Source organism: Podarcis cretensis (assembly GCF_951804945.1).
Source record: "Podarcis cretensis genome assembly, chromosome: 18".
In the NCBI taxonomy this organism is placed as follows: Eukaryota; Metazoa; Chordata; class Lepidosauria; order Squamata; family Lacertidae; genus Podarcis; species Podarcis cretensis.
Window position 1 is genome coordinate 10,023,379 of NC_137188.1, and position 18,168 is coordinate 10,041,546.

At 49.5% G+C, this 18,168-nt stretch overlaps 1 protein-coding gene across 2 annotated transcripts in view; it reads right to left on the reverse strand.

The window, feature by feature from the left end:
• SHC2 (SHC adaptor protein 2) overlaps window positions 1-18,168 on the reverse strand; it is a 46,192-nt gene that overhangs the window by 25,509 nt on the left and 2,515 nt on the right. For both annotated transcript variants that reach the window (XM_079960629.1, XM_079960630.1), the window contains exons 2-5: window positions 14,608-14,678; window positions 11,691-11,751; window positions 10,648-10,767; window positions 5,470-5,523 (exon numbers count right to left, since the gene is read on the reverse strand). In XM_079960629.1, coding sequence (XP_079816755.1) covers window positions 5,470-5,523; window positions 10,648-10,767; window positions 11,691-11,751; window positions 14,608-14,678 — 306 coding nt within the window. The remainder of the gene's footprint in view (window positions 1-5,469; window positions 5,524-10,647; window positions 10,768-11,690; window positions 11,752-14,607; window positions 14,679-18,168) is intronic.

The following is an 18,168-nucleotide window of genomic DNA, read 5'->3' on the forward strand; positions in this document are numbered from 1 at the left end:
GTCCAGTATACCTGAAGGAGCGTCCCCACCCCCATCGTCCAGCCCGGACACTGAGGTCCAGCTCCGAGGGCCTTCTGGTGGTTCCCTCACTGCGAGAAGCAAAGCTACAGGGAACCAGGCAGAGGGCCTTCTCGGTGGTGGCGCCCACCCTGTGAAACACCCTCTCACCAGATGTCAAAGAGAACAACAACTGCCAGACTTTTAGAAGACATCTGAAGGCGGCCCTGTTTAGGGAAGCTGTTAATGTTTAATAGATTCTTGTATTTTAATATTCTGTTGAAAGCCGCCCTTGGGAAACCCAGCCAGATGGGCGGGGTATAAATAATAAATTTATTATTATTAGTGGTGTAGTGGCTAACAGCGGTAGTCTCGTAATCTGGTGAACCAGGTTCGCGTCTCCGCTCCTCCACCTGCAGCTGCTGGGTGACCTTGGGCCAGTCACACTTCTCTGAAGTCTCTCAGCCCCACTCACCTCACAGAGTGTTTGTTGTGGGGGAGGAAGGGAAAGGAGAATGTTAGCCGCTTTGAGACTCCTTCGGGTAGTGATAAAGCGGGATATCAAATCCAAACTCTTCTTATTATTATTCTTATTATTCTTATTATTATTGCATTTTCCAACTCCAGTCCCCAATTGCATGCCCAGGCAGTGGAAGACTTCCACCAGTTTCAACAGGTATACTCTGAGGAAGGTTGTGCTGTGGTCTAAACCACTTACCGTCTTGGGCTTGCCAATCAGAAGGTCAGCGGTTCGAATCCCTGCAATGGGGTGAGCTGCCGTTGCTCAGTCCCAGCTCCTGCCAACCTAGTAGTTCAAAAGCACGCTGGCGCAAGTAGATAAATAGGTACCACTCCAGCGGGAAGGTAAACGGCATTTCCGTGCGCTCCGGTTTCCATCATGCGCCAGAAGCAGCTTAGTCCTGCTGGCCAGACGACCCAGAAAGCTGTCTGCGGACAAACGCCGGCTCCCTTGGCCTGAAAGCGAGATGAGCGCCGCAACCCTATAGTCGCCTTTGACTGGACTTAACCATCCAAGGGTCCTTTACCTTTACCTTTTACTCTGAGGAAGAGTAACGTTGGGGAGGGCCAATCCATTGCCTTCCTTCTGGGGCGTCCCAGGAGTAGGAAAAAATGCCGGTCACTGATAGGACCTGCCGTTAGAGGTGGGGCGGCTGCTTTTCCCATTCCTCTCTCCCCTCCCACGTCGAATTTTTCCTGCCCGTACAGAGTACCCAGAGGATTCTGGGAAAACAAAATGGCGGCCAACACCAGGGATGGCAAGCCACCAAAACTGGTTTCAGGGCCACTGCCGCAAGCTGTAGCAACCAAAGGAATTGAAATCGAAGGGGAGAGGAGAAACCTCCGGAAAACGTGGAAAACAACATTCACATGAATGAACGGGTAATGAAATGAATGTTGTTTTAACGAATGAATAATGCAATGTTCACATTGAATAGTGGGAATGAAGGGGCTAATAGCAAACGTTGCACCCTGATCTTTTCTGAAGCCCAGCTGTTATGTACTGAGTTGAACAGGATCCAAAATGCAGCAGTCTGATTGGCCCTAGAACAATAGGGTCCAGAATGCAGCAGTCTGATTCGTCCACAGGAGCTACCCAATCCAGCTCCAGGTGGAAGTGAATCCGCAACCTGATTGGCCTATAGGTGAATCCTGGAATTAGCCAATCACATGGGGCCCATTGTGTAAATAATGTATATAAAGCAGACATCCTGGGGGAACTTCCATTCCTCCTCACCACTATGAGCTGGATAAAGAGCATGAAATCCACTCTCGACTCCGAGTATATATTCAACTCAGTACATAACACTAGCGAAGACCTTCCTCTGCCTGGACAGAGATGGATCTCCCTTTCCTCCTTCAGCTACGCCTCCCCTTGGGGGCCTATTGTTCCTGATCAACGTTGCCAGGCCTGGAGCATCCCAGACGCTGAGATTTCAGGACCGGGCCTAAGACCCAGGGGTTGATTTCATTCATGCCCCTCTCCTCTCGAGCCACTTCTTTTTCTTCCTTTTATCCGTGGCAACGGAAGTTAATTGGGAGAGGGGAGCAGGGCAGACCCTCACTCTCGAGAGCCTATGCCCGGCATAGGCAAACTCAACCCTCCAAATGTTTTGGGACTATAACTCCCATTATCCCTAAGCTAAGAGGACCAGCAGTCAGGGATGATGGGAGTTGTAGTCCCAAAACATCTGGAGGGCTGAGTTTGCCTATGCCTGCTTGAGAGTCTGTGCAATCATTTCAGGGCCCAGCCTAAGACCCAGGGGTTGATTTGTTTGACGTCACATGGGGTAACCAGGCCCCTCGCCTCCTCTTGAGCCACTTCTTTTTCTTCCTTTGATCCCTAGAGATGGAAGTTAATTGGGAGAGGGGAGCAGGGCAGACCCTCACCCTTGAGACCCTATGCCCGGGCATAGGCAAACTCGGCCCTCCAAATATTTCGGCACTACAACTCCCATCCTCCCTAGCTAACAGGACCGGCGGTCAGGGATGATGGGAGTTGTAGTCCCAAAACATCTGGAGGGCCGAGTTTGTCTATGCCTTCTCAAGAGTCATTTTGAGCCAGCTCCTGTAGTATGGAAATTTGCAAGCTCCACAAATAACCTTCCTTTGAAAAGGAAGGCGTTCTTGCTCACCGGGAGATTCAAGTTCCCCTCCTTGCCACCTAGAGGAGTTCAGGCCAACATGGAGACCAGGTCAGCCCAGGAGTTCTGGAAAGTCTGATGACTTATTTTCTACCTCAACTGCCCAAGGCAGGGATGTTTTGGGGTAGCAGCTGCTGGAAAACGCAGGAGGGGAGAGGGGCTGTTGTTCTCAGGCCTTGTTTGCGGACTTCTCCGAGGGGGTTGGCCACTGTAAGCCCAGGATGCTGAATCAAAATGCTTCCTTTGACCCAGCCAGGCTCTTTATGTACCGTATTTTTTGCTCTATGAGACTCCCTTTTTCCCTCCTAAAAAGTAAGGGGAAATGTGTGTGCGTCCTATGAAGCGAATGCAGGTTGCGCAGCTATCCCAGAAGCCAGAACAGCAAGAGGGATTGCTGCTTTCGCTGCGCAGCCATCCCTCGTGCTGTTCTGGCTTCTGAGATTCAGAATATTTTTTTTCTTGTTTTCCTCCTCCAAAAACTAGGTGCATCTTGTGGTCTGCTGCGTCTTACAGAGCGAAAAATACGGCACTTAAACCTGGGGCGTTCTGCATGTAAAATAGATGCTATTATCGCTGAGCTACAGACATTCCCATATTTGAATATTTGTTTGCTGGCAAGTGGCCAACGGCGGCTAGGTTATAGGGTGTAATAAATGCCTCCAAAGACCAGTCATTGCTGACAATTGCAAGCATGAATAGTTCCCCGCTTGGACTATTGCAATGCGCTCTATGTGGGGCTACCTTTGAAGGTGACCCGGAAACTACAACTAATCCAGAATGCGGCAGCCAGACTGGTGACTGGGAGCGGCCGCCGAGACCATATAACACCGGTCCTGACAGACCTGCATTGGCTCCCAGTACGTTTCCAAGCACAATTCAAAGTGTTGGAGCTGACCTTTAAAGCCCTAAACGGCCTCGGCCCAGTATACCTGAAGGAGCGTCTCCACCCCCATCGTCCAGCCCGGACACCTGGGTCCATCTCCCAAGGGCCTCTTGGCGGTTCCCTCCCTGCGAGAAGTGAAGCTACAGGGAACCAGGCAGAGGGCCTTCTCAGTGGTGGCACCCGCCCTGTGGAACGCCCTCCCATCAGATGTCAAAGCGATAAACAACTACCTGGTATTCAGAAGACATCTTAAGGCAGCCCTGTTCAGGGAAGTTTTTAATGTGTGATATTTTAGTGTATTTTTGGTTTCTGTGGAAGCTGCCCAGAGTGGCTGGGGAAACCCAGCCAGATGGGCGGGTTACAAATAATAAATTATTATTATTATTATTATTATCATTATCATTATTATTATCATTATCATTATCATTATCATTATCATTATCATTATCATTATCATTATCATTGTTATGATTCCCCATCTCTGTTCGACATTATTTCCTCTCTCCTCACGACAACCGTGAGAGGTGGGCCAGCTGAGACCCAGAGTCTGGCCCAAGATTACTTGGGGAGCCTCAAGGCTGAATGAGGTTTTGAACCCAGTCTGAGGCCACATTTGTATTATCCATTTAAAACACCATCGTGCCGCTTTGAACAATCATGGTTTCTCGCGAGGAATCTTGGGAACTGTAGTTCAGAAGGGCGCTGGGGCTTGTTAGGAGACCCCCCCTCTACCGATCATAGAGTTACAGTTCCCAGAAGGGCCAATCCCTCTTCCCAAGGAACTCTGGGTATTGTACTGAGGAGAAGAGAGGCCTCTCAACTTCCCAGAATTCTTTGGGGGAAAGCCATGACTGTTTACAGTGATACGAAACTGCTTTAAATGCACAGTGCAGATGGTTTCCTTGCAGGCAGGAAACCTCTGGCCCTCCAGATGTTCTTGGACTACGGTTCTCATCATCCATCGGCCGTGCTGGCTGCGCCCGGCAGGAGTTATAGCCCCACAACATCTCAGGCGAACGCAGGCTCTGTTGCTTAATGCTTGTGCATGGACTCACAGCTGTCCATGGAGGCACAGGTCAAATCCGTGTCCAGGGCAGCTGTTTACCAGCTCCACCTGGTACACAGGATGAGACCCTATCTGCCTGCGGACTGCCTCGCCAGAGTGGTGCGTGCTCTGGTTATCTCCCGCTTGGACTACTGCAATGCGCTCTATGTGGGGCTACCTTTGAAGGTCACCCGGAAACTGCAACTAATCCAGAACGCGGCAGCTAGACTGGTGACTGGGAGCGGCCGCCGAGACCACATAACACCGGTCCTGAAAGACCTACATTGGCTCCCAGTATGTTTCCAAGCACAATTCAAAGTGTTGGTGGTGACCTTTAAAGCCCTAAATGGCCCAGTATACCTGAAGGAGCGTCTCCACCCCCATCATTCTGCCCGGACACTGAGATCCATCTCCCAAGGGCCTTCTGGCGGTTCCCTCCCTGTGAGAAGCCAAGTTACAGGGAACCAGGCAGAGGGCCTTCTCGGTGGTGGCACCCGCCCTGTGGAACACCCTCCCACCAGATGTCAAAGAGAACAACAACTACCAGACTTTTCGAAGACATCTGAAGGCAGCCCTGTTTAGGGAAGCTTTTCATGTTTGGTATATTACAGTATTTTAATATTTTTTGGGAAGCCGCCCAGAGTGGCTGGGGAAGCCCAGCCAGATGGGCAGGGTATAAATAATAAATTGTTGTTGTTGTTGTTGTTTTGCATGCATGCCCATTCCTACAATCTTTTCAGCACAATTTTGTTTTGGAAAAGTGTGATGGGGCTACGATCGTCCTGCGTTTCGTCCGTCCCAGATGCGAGGGCCTGTGCCCCTTCCCCGACTGCTCCCACGGTTTGACACATGCACAAAAAGCCTTCGAACCCCCACCTTACCGTATCACCCCCCGAAGCGAAGGAGATGGATTGCATGTGGTGGTTCGCGATGATCTGCGATGGAAAGAGACAGGCAGAGGTGGGTGGGAGGGAGGGAGAGGCATTGAGAAGAGCTTGACGGACACAGAGGACAGAGAAGGTCATGGGAATGACTTAGCCATCGCTCAGCGACTGGGTCGATAGAGCAGTTGGAGAGAGGGGGAGGGACTGAGCCGATCAATCCGCACTCGAGTCTCTCAGGGGCAATGCCTTCCTCGCAAACATTGAATCATAGAATCATAGAATCATAGAATCATAGAGTTGGAAGAGACCACAAGGGCCATCGAGTCCAACCCCCTGCCAAGCAGGAAACACCATCAGAGCACTCCTGACATATGGTTGTCAAGCCTCTGCTTAAAGACCTCCAAAGAAGGAGACGCCACCACACTCCTTGGCAGCAAATTCCACTGTCAAACAGCTCTTACTGTCAGGAAGTTCTTCCTAATGTTTAGGTGGAATCTTCTCTCTTGTAGTTTGGAGCCATTGCTCCGTGTCCGCTTCTCTGGAGCAGCAGAAAACAACCTTTCTCCCTCCTCTATGTGACATCCTTTTATATATTTGAACATGGCTATCATATCACCCCTTAACCTCCTCTTCTCCAGGCTAAACATGCCCAGCTCCCTTAGCCGTTCCTCATAAGGCATCGTTTCCAGGCCTTTGACCATTTTGGTTGCCCTCCTCTGGACACGTTCCAGTTTGTCAGTGTCCTTCTTGAACTGTGGTGCCCAGAACTGGACACAGTACTCCAGGTGAGGTCTGACCAGAACAGAATACAGTGGCACTGTTACTTCCCTTGATCTAGATGCTATACTCCTATTGATGCAGCCCAGAATTGCATTGGCTTTTTTAGCTGCCGCGTCACACTGTTGGCTCATGTCAAGTTTGTGGTCAACCAAGACTCCTAGATCCTTTTCACATGTACTGCTCTCAAGCCAGGTACATGTGGGGTCGCCCAGGCCTCTTTCGGCACGGAATGGGGGACAGGACAACCTTGGGACGGCGTGATACCCCCCTAAAGGATTGGCAAGGTCTTCTCAGGGAGCGCCACTGCAACGGCGGCCAACGCCACAGAGATAGCCTGCCCTCTCTGATGTGATGGCACCCGTACAAGTGGACGTGTTCCATTTTGTCAGGGAACTGCCATGGGCTCAGGGGCGAGAGGGGAAAAGCTGGCTGGATTATAGAGAACCCCCCAAAGATCGTGGGAAGCAGCTCCTCCTCAGCGGAGGAGAGTAACCACGCCTCCAGCAGAGAGGAGCTTCAGGGCTCGGAGGAGGCGAGGCGTTGCCAGGACACCTGGCCTGGGCAAAGTGGGGAGGAGAGAGGTCCTCCGTTACCCACGGCCTCCTTGCGCAGTAAGCTTCCGCGCCGAGGGGGGAGGCGCAGACTGGGCGTCAAGAAACTACTCTGCTGGGGAAGGTTTAAGGACCGCCCACTCACGGATTCTGCCAGTGAATGAGCAAGACACGGAACAGAGGCGCTCTGGACAGAGAAAGTTTATTTTGGCATCAAAAGTAAGGCTTCACAGCCGAGCAACCCCTTGGTAACATAACAGCAATCTGTGAGTCGGTTGTAATCCATCCGGCTTTTCCCCTCTTGCCCCTGAGCTGATGGCATTTCCCTGACACATTTGGTTCCTCGTTTCCCCAGTCTCCAATTCAGCTCTCCACGTCAGTCTGAGATTTATATATATTTCTTAAAGCCCTTGTGGAACTCCACCAGCATTTTGGCACCCGTGCCTCTGAACAGAGGCGTTTCTGTAGGTCTGCGTTCTTCAAACTTGGAAGAGGATGCCGGACTACAACTCCCATAATCCCTGAACCATTGGCACGCACTTCAGGTTACAAACTCCGCTAACCTAGAAGAGTTCCCTCGAGTTGAGAACTTTGCCCCAGGATGAGAGCAGAAATCATGTGCCGGCAGCACAACGGTGGAAAGAGCTCCCATTAACAACAGCATGCCTCTGGTTAAGAACAGTTTCAGGTTAAGAACGGACCTCCAGAACGAATTATGTCCGTAACTAGAGGTACCACTGTATCTAAGGACGGCCATGTTCTTCTGGAAAGTGGCAATTCCATAAATGCAAATGAAATTGAATTCCCACCCTCCACAACCTTACTTGGGCCAGCTTTGGTGACCATGGTCCGGGGCCAACACAGGCCAAGCCGTTGCCCTCCAATGACTTAGACTACAACTCCCATCAGCCCCAGCTCACACTAGGCCCAGCCAATCCAGGAGCTGATCTACACCTGGAGGGCGGGGCTTGATAACCTGTGTTCCTCCATTCCTGGGCAGCTCACTTGGGTAGGATGGAAGGAGCTGCCCGTTGGACTGCCCATTCTCTCATCTTTCCCAATCTTAAACTTCAGTTCTCCACAGATTGAGGTTGAATCCTGACAAGACTGAAGTACTGTTTTGGGGGGACAGGGGGCGGGCAGGTGTGGGGGACTCCCTGGTCCTGAATGGGGTCTCTGTGCCCCTGAAGGACCAGGTGCGCAGCCTGGGAATCATTCTGGACTCACAGCTGTCCATGGAGGCGCAGGTCAATTCTGTGTCCGGGGCGGCTGTCTACCAGCTCCACCTGGTACGCAGGATGAGACCCTCCCTGCCCACACACTGTCTTGCCATAGTGGTGCATGCTCTAGTTATCTCCCGCTTGGACTACTGCAACGCGCTCTATGTGGGGCTACCTTTGAAAGTGACACGGAAACTGCAATTAATTCAGAATGCGGCTGCCAGACTGGTGACTGGGAGTGGCCGCCGAGACCACATAACACCAGTTCTGAGAGATCTACATTGGCTCCCAGTACGTTTCCAAGTACAATTCAAAGTGTTGGTGCTGACCTTGAAAGCCCTAAATGGCCCAGTATCCCTGAAGGAGTGTCTCCACCCCCATCGTTCAGCCCGGACCCTGAGGTCCAGCGCCGAGGGCCTTCTGGCGGTTCCCTCGTTGTGAGAAGTAAGGTTACAGGAAACCAGACAGAGGGCCTTCTCGGTGGTGGCGCCCGCCCTGTGGAACACCCTCCCTTCAGATGTGAAGGAAATAAGCAGCTATCTTATCTTTAAAAGACATCTGAAGGCAGCCCTGTTCAGGGAAGTTTTTAATATTTAACGCTGTATTGTTTTTAATACTTGATTGGGAGCCGCCCAGAGTGGCTGGGGAAACTCAGCCAGATGGGCAGGGTATAAATAATAAATTATTATTATTATTAGCAGTCATTTGCTAATTATATACACTTTAAAAACACCTTGAAAGTTCACAAGCGCTTTGGTGAGGATTTCCCCCAGTAAACGTATTTTCCCCCCCTATGACGACTGTTCACATTTTTGCAAGCCCTTTCCCCTAATATAGCACAAACTTTCTATGCGATTTTCATTCTTATGCACCCCTTCCCCTAATTGACGCATTTTTGCTTGGTCGGAGAACTTCACTGCAAAATTCAAACCAGTACAGATTTCGAGGGACGACTGGTTCTTGTATTCTTTCGGAAAGAATGGATTCGATAGATTTGGCTTTAAATGCAAACCAAGTTGAATTTCTTCCCCCAGTCCCAGCCAGGGCTGAGGTTCCTGGTTCACGGGCAGACAGAGTCCCTGATGGGGGTCGCCTTCAGATTATCTCCTCTTCCTGTGAATTTGGGCTGACACCCGACCCATCCCAAAAAAGGTAGTGTTTTGAATATTTAAGAAAATACCAAGGTTGTTCTGTTTGATGTTTAAAATGTTGATTTCTTAATTTTGGGTTCAAAAAAACAGGGGTGGCCTTATTTTCACAAACAAGTTACCGTATTTTTTGCTCTATAAGACTCACTTTTTTTCCTCCTGAAAAGTAAGGGGAAATGTGTGTGCGTCTTATGGAGTGAATGCAGGCTGCACAGCTATCCCAGAAGCCAGAACAGCAAGAGGGATTGCTGCTTTCACTGCGCAGCGATCCCTCTTGCTGTTCTGGCTTCTGAGATTCAGAATATTTTTTTTTTCTTGTTTTCCTCCTCCAAAAACTGGGTGCGTCTTATGGTCTGGTGCGTCTTATAGAGCGAAAAATACGGTAGTCCTTGTCAAAAGGTGTTTTTCCCCCCAAACGGCAATGAAATGGAAGTGTTTCATACAATCAGTCTGTGGTGACATCATTACCTCAACACATGATCCTGACTAGACCAGGCATGTCCAAAGTCCATTTTGGGGACTTGTGGCAGCTTATTTCTTGGGGTCAAATCCTCAAAAAAGGTCAACAACTTTGGTTGGCCCTCACACATTGTGGAGTTTGCCTCCTAGGATGGGACATAAGGAAAGGGTTAAAATAGGTGTGATGTGATTGGCCAGTGAGAATGCAAGTGGGGAATAAAAGTTAGAGTGGAGGTTTTGAAAGTCAGTTGAAGTTGAGGTTTGAGAGTTGAGGTTTGGGAGTTGAAGAAGGAAGAGGGAGGTTTAGATGTGGGTTGGTAGAGTTGTATTGTGAGAGAGTGAGAGGAATTGTTCGGTGGAGTCAGATAGATAGTTGGAATAATCAGTTTGGAGTTGTTAGGAACTAAGAATAAGAAACTGACAAGAGAAAAATTAACTGAAACCATAAGCTTGTTCCTGAATTTAAAAATAAACTTGATTATTTGTTTATGTTAACAACTGACTGGACTCCATGTGTCCTCGTGAGATATGGGGTGGTGGCAGCGGAAAAAACAATCGCAGTGGTGGCACAGGGGCAATAGACCGTCAAACGTCCGGGGGCTCTGTGTGTGATCGCAACACACATGTTCACTTCATCAAATCTAACCCTCTCTGAACTAGACCAAGCATGTGACCAGCTGACGAGGTATCGCCTTCTGTGACATCATCCGTTCAACTTGTGATCCCTGATTGACTAGGACCACAAATATGACTAGCCCAGGAAGTGTTGCCCTCACTCTAACTTGCCTTCGTTGACCCTCAGTGACATCACCCAGTCACTGCAAGATCCTTGATTTTCTAGGAACACCCTGTGGCTGGTCCAGGAAGTGGACTTTTGGCTTCATTTGCCCACAGTGACATCACTATGTGAGCCCTGATTGGCAAGGATCATGCCTGGGTAGTGGACACCTCAGCACCAGCCGAGACAAGGGCCCTAAACTGGAAATATTGGAATATTGAGGGGTATTCAGGGCTTACCTGTCGGGTTGTAGGGATCATGAGATTCAGCCCGTCGATGGAGATGTTGACTGCTATACTAATGCCAGCGAAACGGAGGTTGCTTTTGCCGAGAATTGAGACGAGAGCTTTGTTAGGTGCCTGGGAGGAGAGAGGGAAGAGAGAGAGGGTCAACAACTTGCGAAAACCCTCAATCCTTTATGGCTATTTCTCCATCACAGCTGTCCATGGAGGCGCAGGTCAGTTCTGTGTCCAGGGCGGCTGTCTACCAGCTCCATCTGGTACCCAGGATGAGACCCTCCCTTCCCATGGACTGTCTGGCCAGAGTGGTGCATGCTCTGGTTATCTCCCGCTTGGACTACTGCCATGCGCTCTACGTGGGGCTGCCTTTGAAGGTGACCCGGAAACTGCAATTAATCCAGAATGCGGCAGCTAGACTGGGGACTGGGAGCGGCCGCCGAGACCACATAACACCGGTCTTGAAAGACCTCCATTGGCTCCCAGTACGTTTCCGAGCACAATTCAAAGTGTTGGTGCTGACCTTGAAAGCCCTAAACAGCCTCGGTCCAGTATATCTGAAGGAGCGTCTCCACCCCCATCATTCTGCCCGGACGCTGAGGTCCAGCTCCGAGGGCCTTCTGGCGGTTCCCTCCCTGCGAGAAGCAAAGCTACAGGGAACCAGGCAGAGGGCCTTCTCGGTGGTGGCGCCCTCCCTGTGGAACGCCCTCCCACCAGATGTAAAGGAAATAAAGAACTACCTGACTTCTAGAAGACACCTGAAGGCAGCCCTGTTTTGGGAAGTTTTTAATGTTTGATGTTTTATCGTGATTTTAATGTTCTGTTGGGAGCCGCCCAGAGTGGCTGGGGAAACCTGGCCAGATGTGTGGGGTAGAAATATTATATTATTACTATTATTACACACAGGAGTCTTTCCCAGCCCTACCCAGAAGTTCCATCGGGGACTGAGCCTGGGTCAGATGTTCTACCACTGAGCTGTTGTCCAGTCCAAAATAACTGTTTTATGCTATAATCTCATAGAGGGTGGGGGCAGGTATCAAACCTACCTTCTTCTTCCAGGTTCCTTTGACTCCCGGGACAGCTTCGTACAGTCTGTTGATGGCTTCCCTGGAAAAGGAAGAAACAATTCTAGAATACAGTGGTACCTCGGGTTAAGTACTGAATTCGTTCCGGAGGTCCGTACTTGACCTGAAACTGTTCTTAACCTGAAGCACCTCTTTAGCTAATGGGGCCTCCTGCTGCTGCCGCGCCGCCGGAACACGATTTCTGTTCTCATCCTGAAGCAAAGTTGTTAACCTGAAACACTATTTCTGAGTTAGCGGAGTATGTAACCTGAAGCGTATGTAACCTGAAGCGTATGTAACCCGAGGTACCACTGTACATAGATCAGATAATAAATGGCTCAGTGTTAGGCCCCTCTCTATCTGGTCAAGCTTGTGGGCATCCATTGAAGCGCAATGCGGTAAGTTTTTCCAACATATTTATATTGTATTGAACATTTTCAGCGGGGAAGATGCAGTCCGGATAATAGGGAGTCCTTCTCTACACAGCGCAGAGCTAAACTGTGGAACTCCTCCTGCAGGGAATCCAGCGACATAGGGGATTATGAAAGAGAGTGATTAAATTCATGATCCCACCAAGCTGGCTGTTAATTGGGGACGGCCAAATGAAGGCATCCTAAAAAGCAGAGACATCACCTTGCCGACAAAGGTCCGTATAGTTAAAGCTGTGGTTTTCCCAGTAGTGATGTATGGAAGTGAGAGCTGGACCATAAAGAAGACTGATCGCCGAAGAATTGATGCTTTTGAATTCTGGTGCTGGAGGAGACTCTTGAGAGTCCCATGGACTGCAAGAAGATCAAACCTCTCCATTCGGAAGGAAATCAGCCCTGAGTGCTCACTGGAAGGACAGATCCTGAAGCTGAGGCTCCAATACTTTGGCCACCTCATGAGAAGAGAAGACTCCCTGGAAAAGACCCTGAGGTTGGGAAAGATGGAGGGCACAAGAAGGGGACGACAGAGGACGAGATGGTTGGATAGTGTTCTTGAAGCTACAAACATGAGTTTGACCAAACTGCGGGAGGCAGTGGAAGACAGGAGTGCCTGGTGTGCTCTGGTCCAGGGGGTCACGAAGAGGCAGACACGACTAAATGACTAAACAACAACAACAACAAAATGAAGGCAATTTGCAACGAGAGAGGCAGAGACCGTGTGTGTGTGTTTGTGTGTGTGTTGGAGCAGAGGTTCGGGGAGGGAAAGAAAAAATGCTACAGAGGAAGACCTCCCGGCAGTGGGGCATCTCCCAGCCTGCCCCACAATCGCAGGAATCCCTATCGGAGCGATCCATTTGCAAGCAAACTTGCTGTCTGCACATTCAGACTCCAAAGTCATTGGGGTCGGAAGGTGGGAAAGGGGCAGCGCCTCTTCAATAATGCATGGCCCTCCGGCCCCACTGCAGAAACGCCGTCCTTCTCCAGTTACCCACCATCGATCCGCACTTTGCACGGGCAAGAGAAGGGGGCTACCCCCTTGCCGTGGTTCCTCCTCCCTCCTCCTTCCTGTAGGGCTGATGTGTCAAGCTCTCCCCAGGGTGGTCCTAGTCTCATACATGAGCGCGTTCAGAAGATCCTGGCTGCTCCATCAGGGCAAAGACCATAGCTGTCAACATTTCCCTTTTTTAAAGGGAAATTCCCTTATTCCTAATAGGATTCCTCACAAGAAAAGGGAAAGGTTGGCAGCTAGGGCAAAGACCCATCGCAGGCCTCCCGTCCGCACTGGAGGTTTAAAGCAGAACTATCCCACTTTAACCCTCTGCAACCACACCAAATATTGTAAGCACCACTAAAAAGGTAAAGGTAAAGGACCCCTGACAGTTATGTCCAATTGTGGCCGACTCTGGGGTTGCGGCGCTCATCTTGCTTTACAGGCCGAAGGACCCGACATTTGTCCGCAGAGATTTTTCTGGGTCACGTGGCCAGCATGATGAAGCTGCTTCTATTGAAACCAGAGCAGCACACGGAAATGCCGTTTACCTTCCCACCGGAGTGGTACCTATTTATCTACTTGTACTTTGACGTGCTTTCGAACTGCTAGGTTGGCAGGAGCAGGGACCGAGCAACAAGAGCTCAGCCCGTCACGGGGATTTGAACCGCCAACCTTCTAATCGTCAAGCCCAAGAGGCTTAGTGGTTTAGACCGCAGGGCCACTATGCCAAGTTAAACAGCCATGTCCCCACTCCCAAATCCTGGGAGCTGCTGTTTGTTAAGGGTTCTGAGACGCATACCCTATTCTCTCCCTGCTTCACAGAGCAATTTAATAGTATTATGATTATTGTTGTTGTTGTTGTTATTCATTATTATCATCATTATTATCATTATTATTATTAACTGAATGCATATACCGCTCTTGCTGACATCACCTTGCCAACAAAGCTCCGTAGTTAAAGCTATGGTTTTCCCAGTAGTGAAGTATGGAAGTGAGAGCTGGACCATAAAGAAGGCTGATGGCCGAAGAATGGATGCTTTTGAATTCTGGTGCTGGAGGAGACTCTTGAGAGTCCCATGGACTGCAAGAAGATCAAACCTCTCCATTTTGAAGGAAATCAGCCCTGAGTGCTCACGGGAAGGACAGATCCTGAAGCTGAGGCTCCAATACTTTGGCCACCTCATGAGGAGAGAAGACTCCCTGGAAAAGACCCTGATGTTGGGAAAGATGGAGGGCGCAAGGAGAAAGGGACAACAGAGGACGAGATGGTGGGACAGTGTTCTCGAAGAGACCAACATGAGTCTGACCAAATTGTGGGAGGCAGTGGAAGACAGGAGGGCCTGGCATGCTCTGGTCCAGGGGGTCACGAAGAGTCGGACACGACTAAACGACTAAACAATATACCACCCTATACCCTGTCGTCTGTAACTGCCCCCCAGCCCACCCTGTCCTGATCTCATCGGGGTTTGATGACACTTACTTGGTAACTTGCGTCCTGGTGTTGAAATCTAGGGACCTCATCGACCGCAGAATCTCGATGCATCCCATGTACTGAAAAAGCAGAGAAGGGACATCAGCGAAGGTGGAGCGGTCCAACTCTGACTTCTGCCACACACTGCACGGGGTTGCATTAAGTGGCCCATGGGGTCCCTTCAGAGCACAAGAAGGACCTTCTGGATCAACCTACCCAGTATCCTGGTCTCACAGTGGCCGACCAGGGAAAGCAGAAATCAGGATTCGAATCCAAGACCAACGTGCTCGGCTCCTGTGGCTTTGGCAGGTGCCATCCCGAAGCACAGCTGCTTCGGCTATAACTATAACTGTATCCATCCCCTTTTAAAGTCATCCATGGCTGGTGGCCATTGCTGGCTCCTGTGTGAACTGCACACTGTGTGAAGAAGGGCTTCCTTCTGTCTCTCCCGAATCTTCCACTTTCAGATCGTAATTCAGTAATACTTGAATTAAGAGGAGAGGGGGGAAACACACTCCGTTTAGATGGAGATTAAATGAAGGGCTTTTAGATAATCAAAATGTTTTACGAAAACCCGGGCGAAAAGCCCTGGGGGACTGTTTTGAATTAAATTTAAATCAAGAGATAGAAAGAAAGACGGTTTGGGATGCTAAGGTAAAAGGTAAAGGGACCCCTGACCGTTAGGTCCAGTCGTGGCCAACTCTGGGGTTGCGGCGCTCATCTCGCTTTATTGGCCGAGGGAGCCGGCGTCCAGCTTCCGGGTCATGTGGCCAGCAGGACTAAGCCGCTTCTGGTGAACCAGAGCAGCGCACGGAAACACCGTTTACCTTCCCGCCGGAACAGTACCTATTTATCTACTTGCACTTTGACGTGCTTTCGAACTGCTAGGTTGGCAGGAGCAGGGACTGAGCAACGGGAGCTCACCCCATCACGGGGATTCGAACCGCCGACCTTCTGATCAGCAAGTCCTAGGCTCTCTGGTTTAACCCACAGCGCCACCCGAGTCCCTTTTGGGATGCTAGTAAAGCAGTAATGAGAGGTTTCAAAATTGTATAGATTTCTATACCTCTCAATCTCTCTCTCTCTCTCTCACACACACACACACACACACACACACATTCCTTGACTGAAGAAGGGCATTGCAAAATTTGGAAATCTGTAAATTTCAGAGGATAGCTATGGTTTGTTCCACACATTGTTTTGGGAAATATCCATCAGGTAGGATCTCCTCAAACCACGGGTGGAATCAGAATTCTGTCGCATCCTTCCTTGTTTGCAGCTAAATTCTGCTACTGACAAAACCCATTGACCTTAACGGACATGACTAACTCAGGCCTATCAATTCCAATGAGTTTACTTTGAGAAAAACTTAGCTACACATACCTCATTCTGCTTTCATCTAATTTACTCCCCTTGCGACCTCCCCTAGCCCCCACAAAGAAAGTCTGTTTGCCTTAGGATACTATTCTAGAAGAATAACAACCCAGTATCTCCCTAATCTGAAACCAGGAAATATAACTTGAGAATAGGAATGGAAGGAGCCGTCCCTTTTGGCCTTCCCTGCTTCTCATTTTTGCATTCTTATTTTCAGTTGTTCAAACTTTGCGGCAATTTGCGGTTTATTTCTCGACTGGCTGGGGGGGAGCCCTCATGAAAATTCTTCAGCATTTCAGTGCAAATTTCTTCCAACAAACACATTTTTATATTATACGCATGCCTTTTTGCAAATCAGTTCTCGCCCCCTTTTATATAATGCATATTATGATGTTGCTTTCGCGAGTATGAAAAGATGCCCACTTTGCCCAAACAAATGCAATTTTTTTTCGTTAATGAGGCTTGTGTCGCAAAATTCGTAGAAGTGCGAATTTTGAAGGATAGCTGTGGATGGGTTCGCATGGTGTTCAGGAAAGTGAGGGTTTGACGGGAGCATAGAATCATTGAATTTTGAGTTGAAAGGGACCCCCAGCAATCATCTAGTCCAACCCCCAAATCACAGCTGAAGAATCCCTGACAGACGGCCATCCAACCTCTGCTTAAAAACCTTCACCACCTTCCGATGGAGTCTTGTTCCACCGTCAAACAGCTCTTGTCCTCAGAAAGTTCTTCCTAATGTTTAGCTGGACTCGCCTTTCTTGTAAGCCATGGGTTCGAGTCCTACCCTCCATCTTCCATGGAATAGCCTGTGGGTAGGCAGACTAAGGCCCAGGGGCCGGATCCGGCCCAATCGCCTTCTCAATCCGGCCCAAGGACGGTCCGGGAATCAGCGTGTTTTTACATGAGTAGAATGTGTCCTTTTATTTAAAATGCATCTCTGGGTTATTTGTGGGGCATAGGAATTCGTTCTTCTTTTTTCAAAATATAATCCGCCCCCCCCCAAGTTCTGAGGGACAGTGGACCGGCCTCCTGCTGAAAAAGTTTGCTGACCCCTGGAATAGCCCTTCAGATATTTGAAGATGGCTCTCACAATCACCTCTCAGTCTTCTCCTGGTTAAACATACCTAGCTGTCTCATACAGTTTCACTCATTTGACTCTCTCCTCCATCCTTAAAGGTAAAGGGACCCCTGACCATTAGGTCCAGTCGTGACTGACTCTGGGGTTGCAGCGCTCATCTCGCTTTATTGGCCGAGGGAGCTGGCGTACAGCTTCCGGGTCATGTAGCCAGCAGGACTAAGCCGCTTCTGGCGAACCAGAGCAGCGCACATAAATGCCGTTTACCTTCCCACCGGAGTGGTACCTATTTATCTACTTGCACTTTGACGTGCTTTCGAACTGCTAGGTTGGCAGGAGCAGGGACCGAGCAACGGGAGCTCACCCCTCATGGGGATTCGAACCGCCGACCTTCTGATCGGCAAGTCCTAGGCTCTCTGGTTTAACCCACAGCACCACCTGCGTCCCTCCATCCTTACTCGAGAGTAAAGCCATCTGAACACACCGGGGGATCACATCCCATGTACACCAACAGCCGGCCTGTGACCCTCAGAACTGTTCTGCCCTCATTTATTTCCATATGCCATTCGTTTCTGACTTCTCAGCCAGCGGAGGTTCAGAACAATGGATGTTTCTCGAGAAACCCAGCTTAACAAGGACTGATTTATAATCATTTTTCAAGCAGGGAAGATTCCCTCCCCTCCCCACAAAAAAAGGCTTTGCTGCTGCAATTTGCCTGTCAAAATAAATGGCCCCTTAAACGAATTAAGAACAAGGGGTTAGCGAAAGGGTTCCTCCTCCTCCCTCCTCCTCCCTCTTTTCCTTTTGTGATGTGTCTTTCCAGTTTTACGCTGTAGGGCAGAGATTGCCCTTTCCCTGATATCTGCAAGCAGCTTTCGGAGGTTTTCTTTCCTGGCTGAAGCGCTCGGTTAAAAAAAAGAGGGGGAGCTTCAAGGAAGTCGTGCCCATTTTCTAACTGACTTAAGAAAGTGCTCTCTACCTCTCTAGAAAGAAAGTGCCAGGTTTCTGCGTCCTGTTTCCTGAAGATCAGCATTGTGATAATTATCTACAGCATTTATCTATACCTCCACGGAGTTCATGGCAATATAATAATAATAATAATAATAATAATAATAATAATA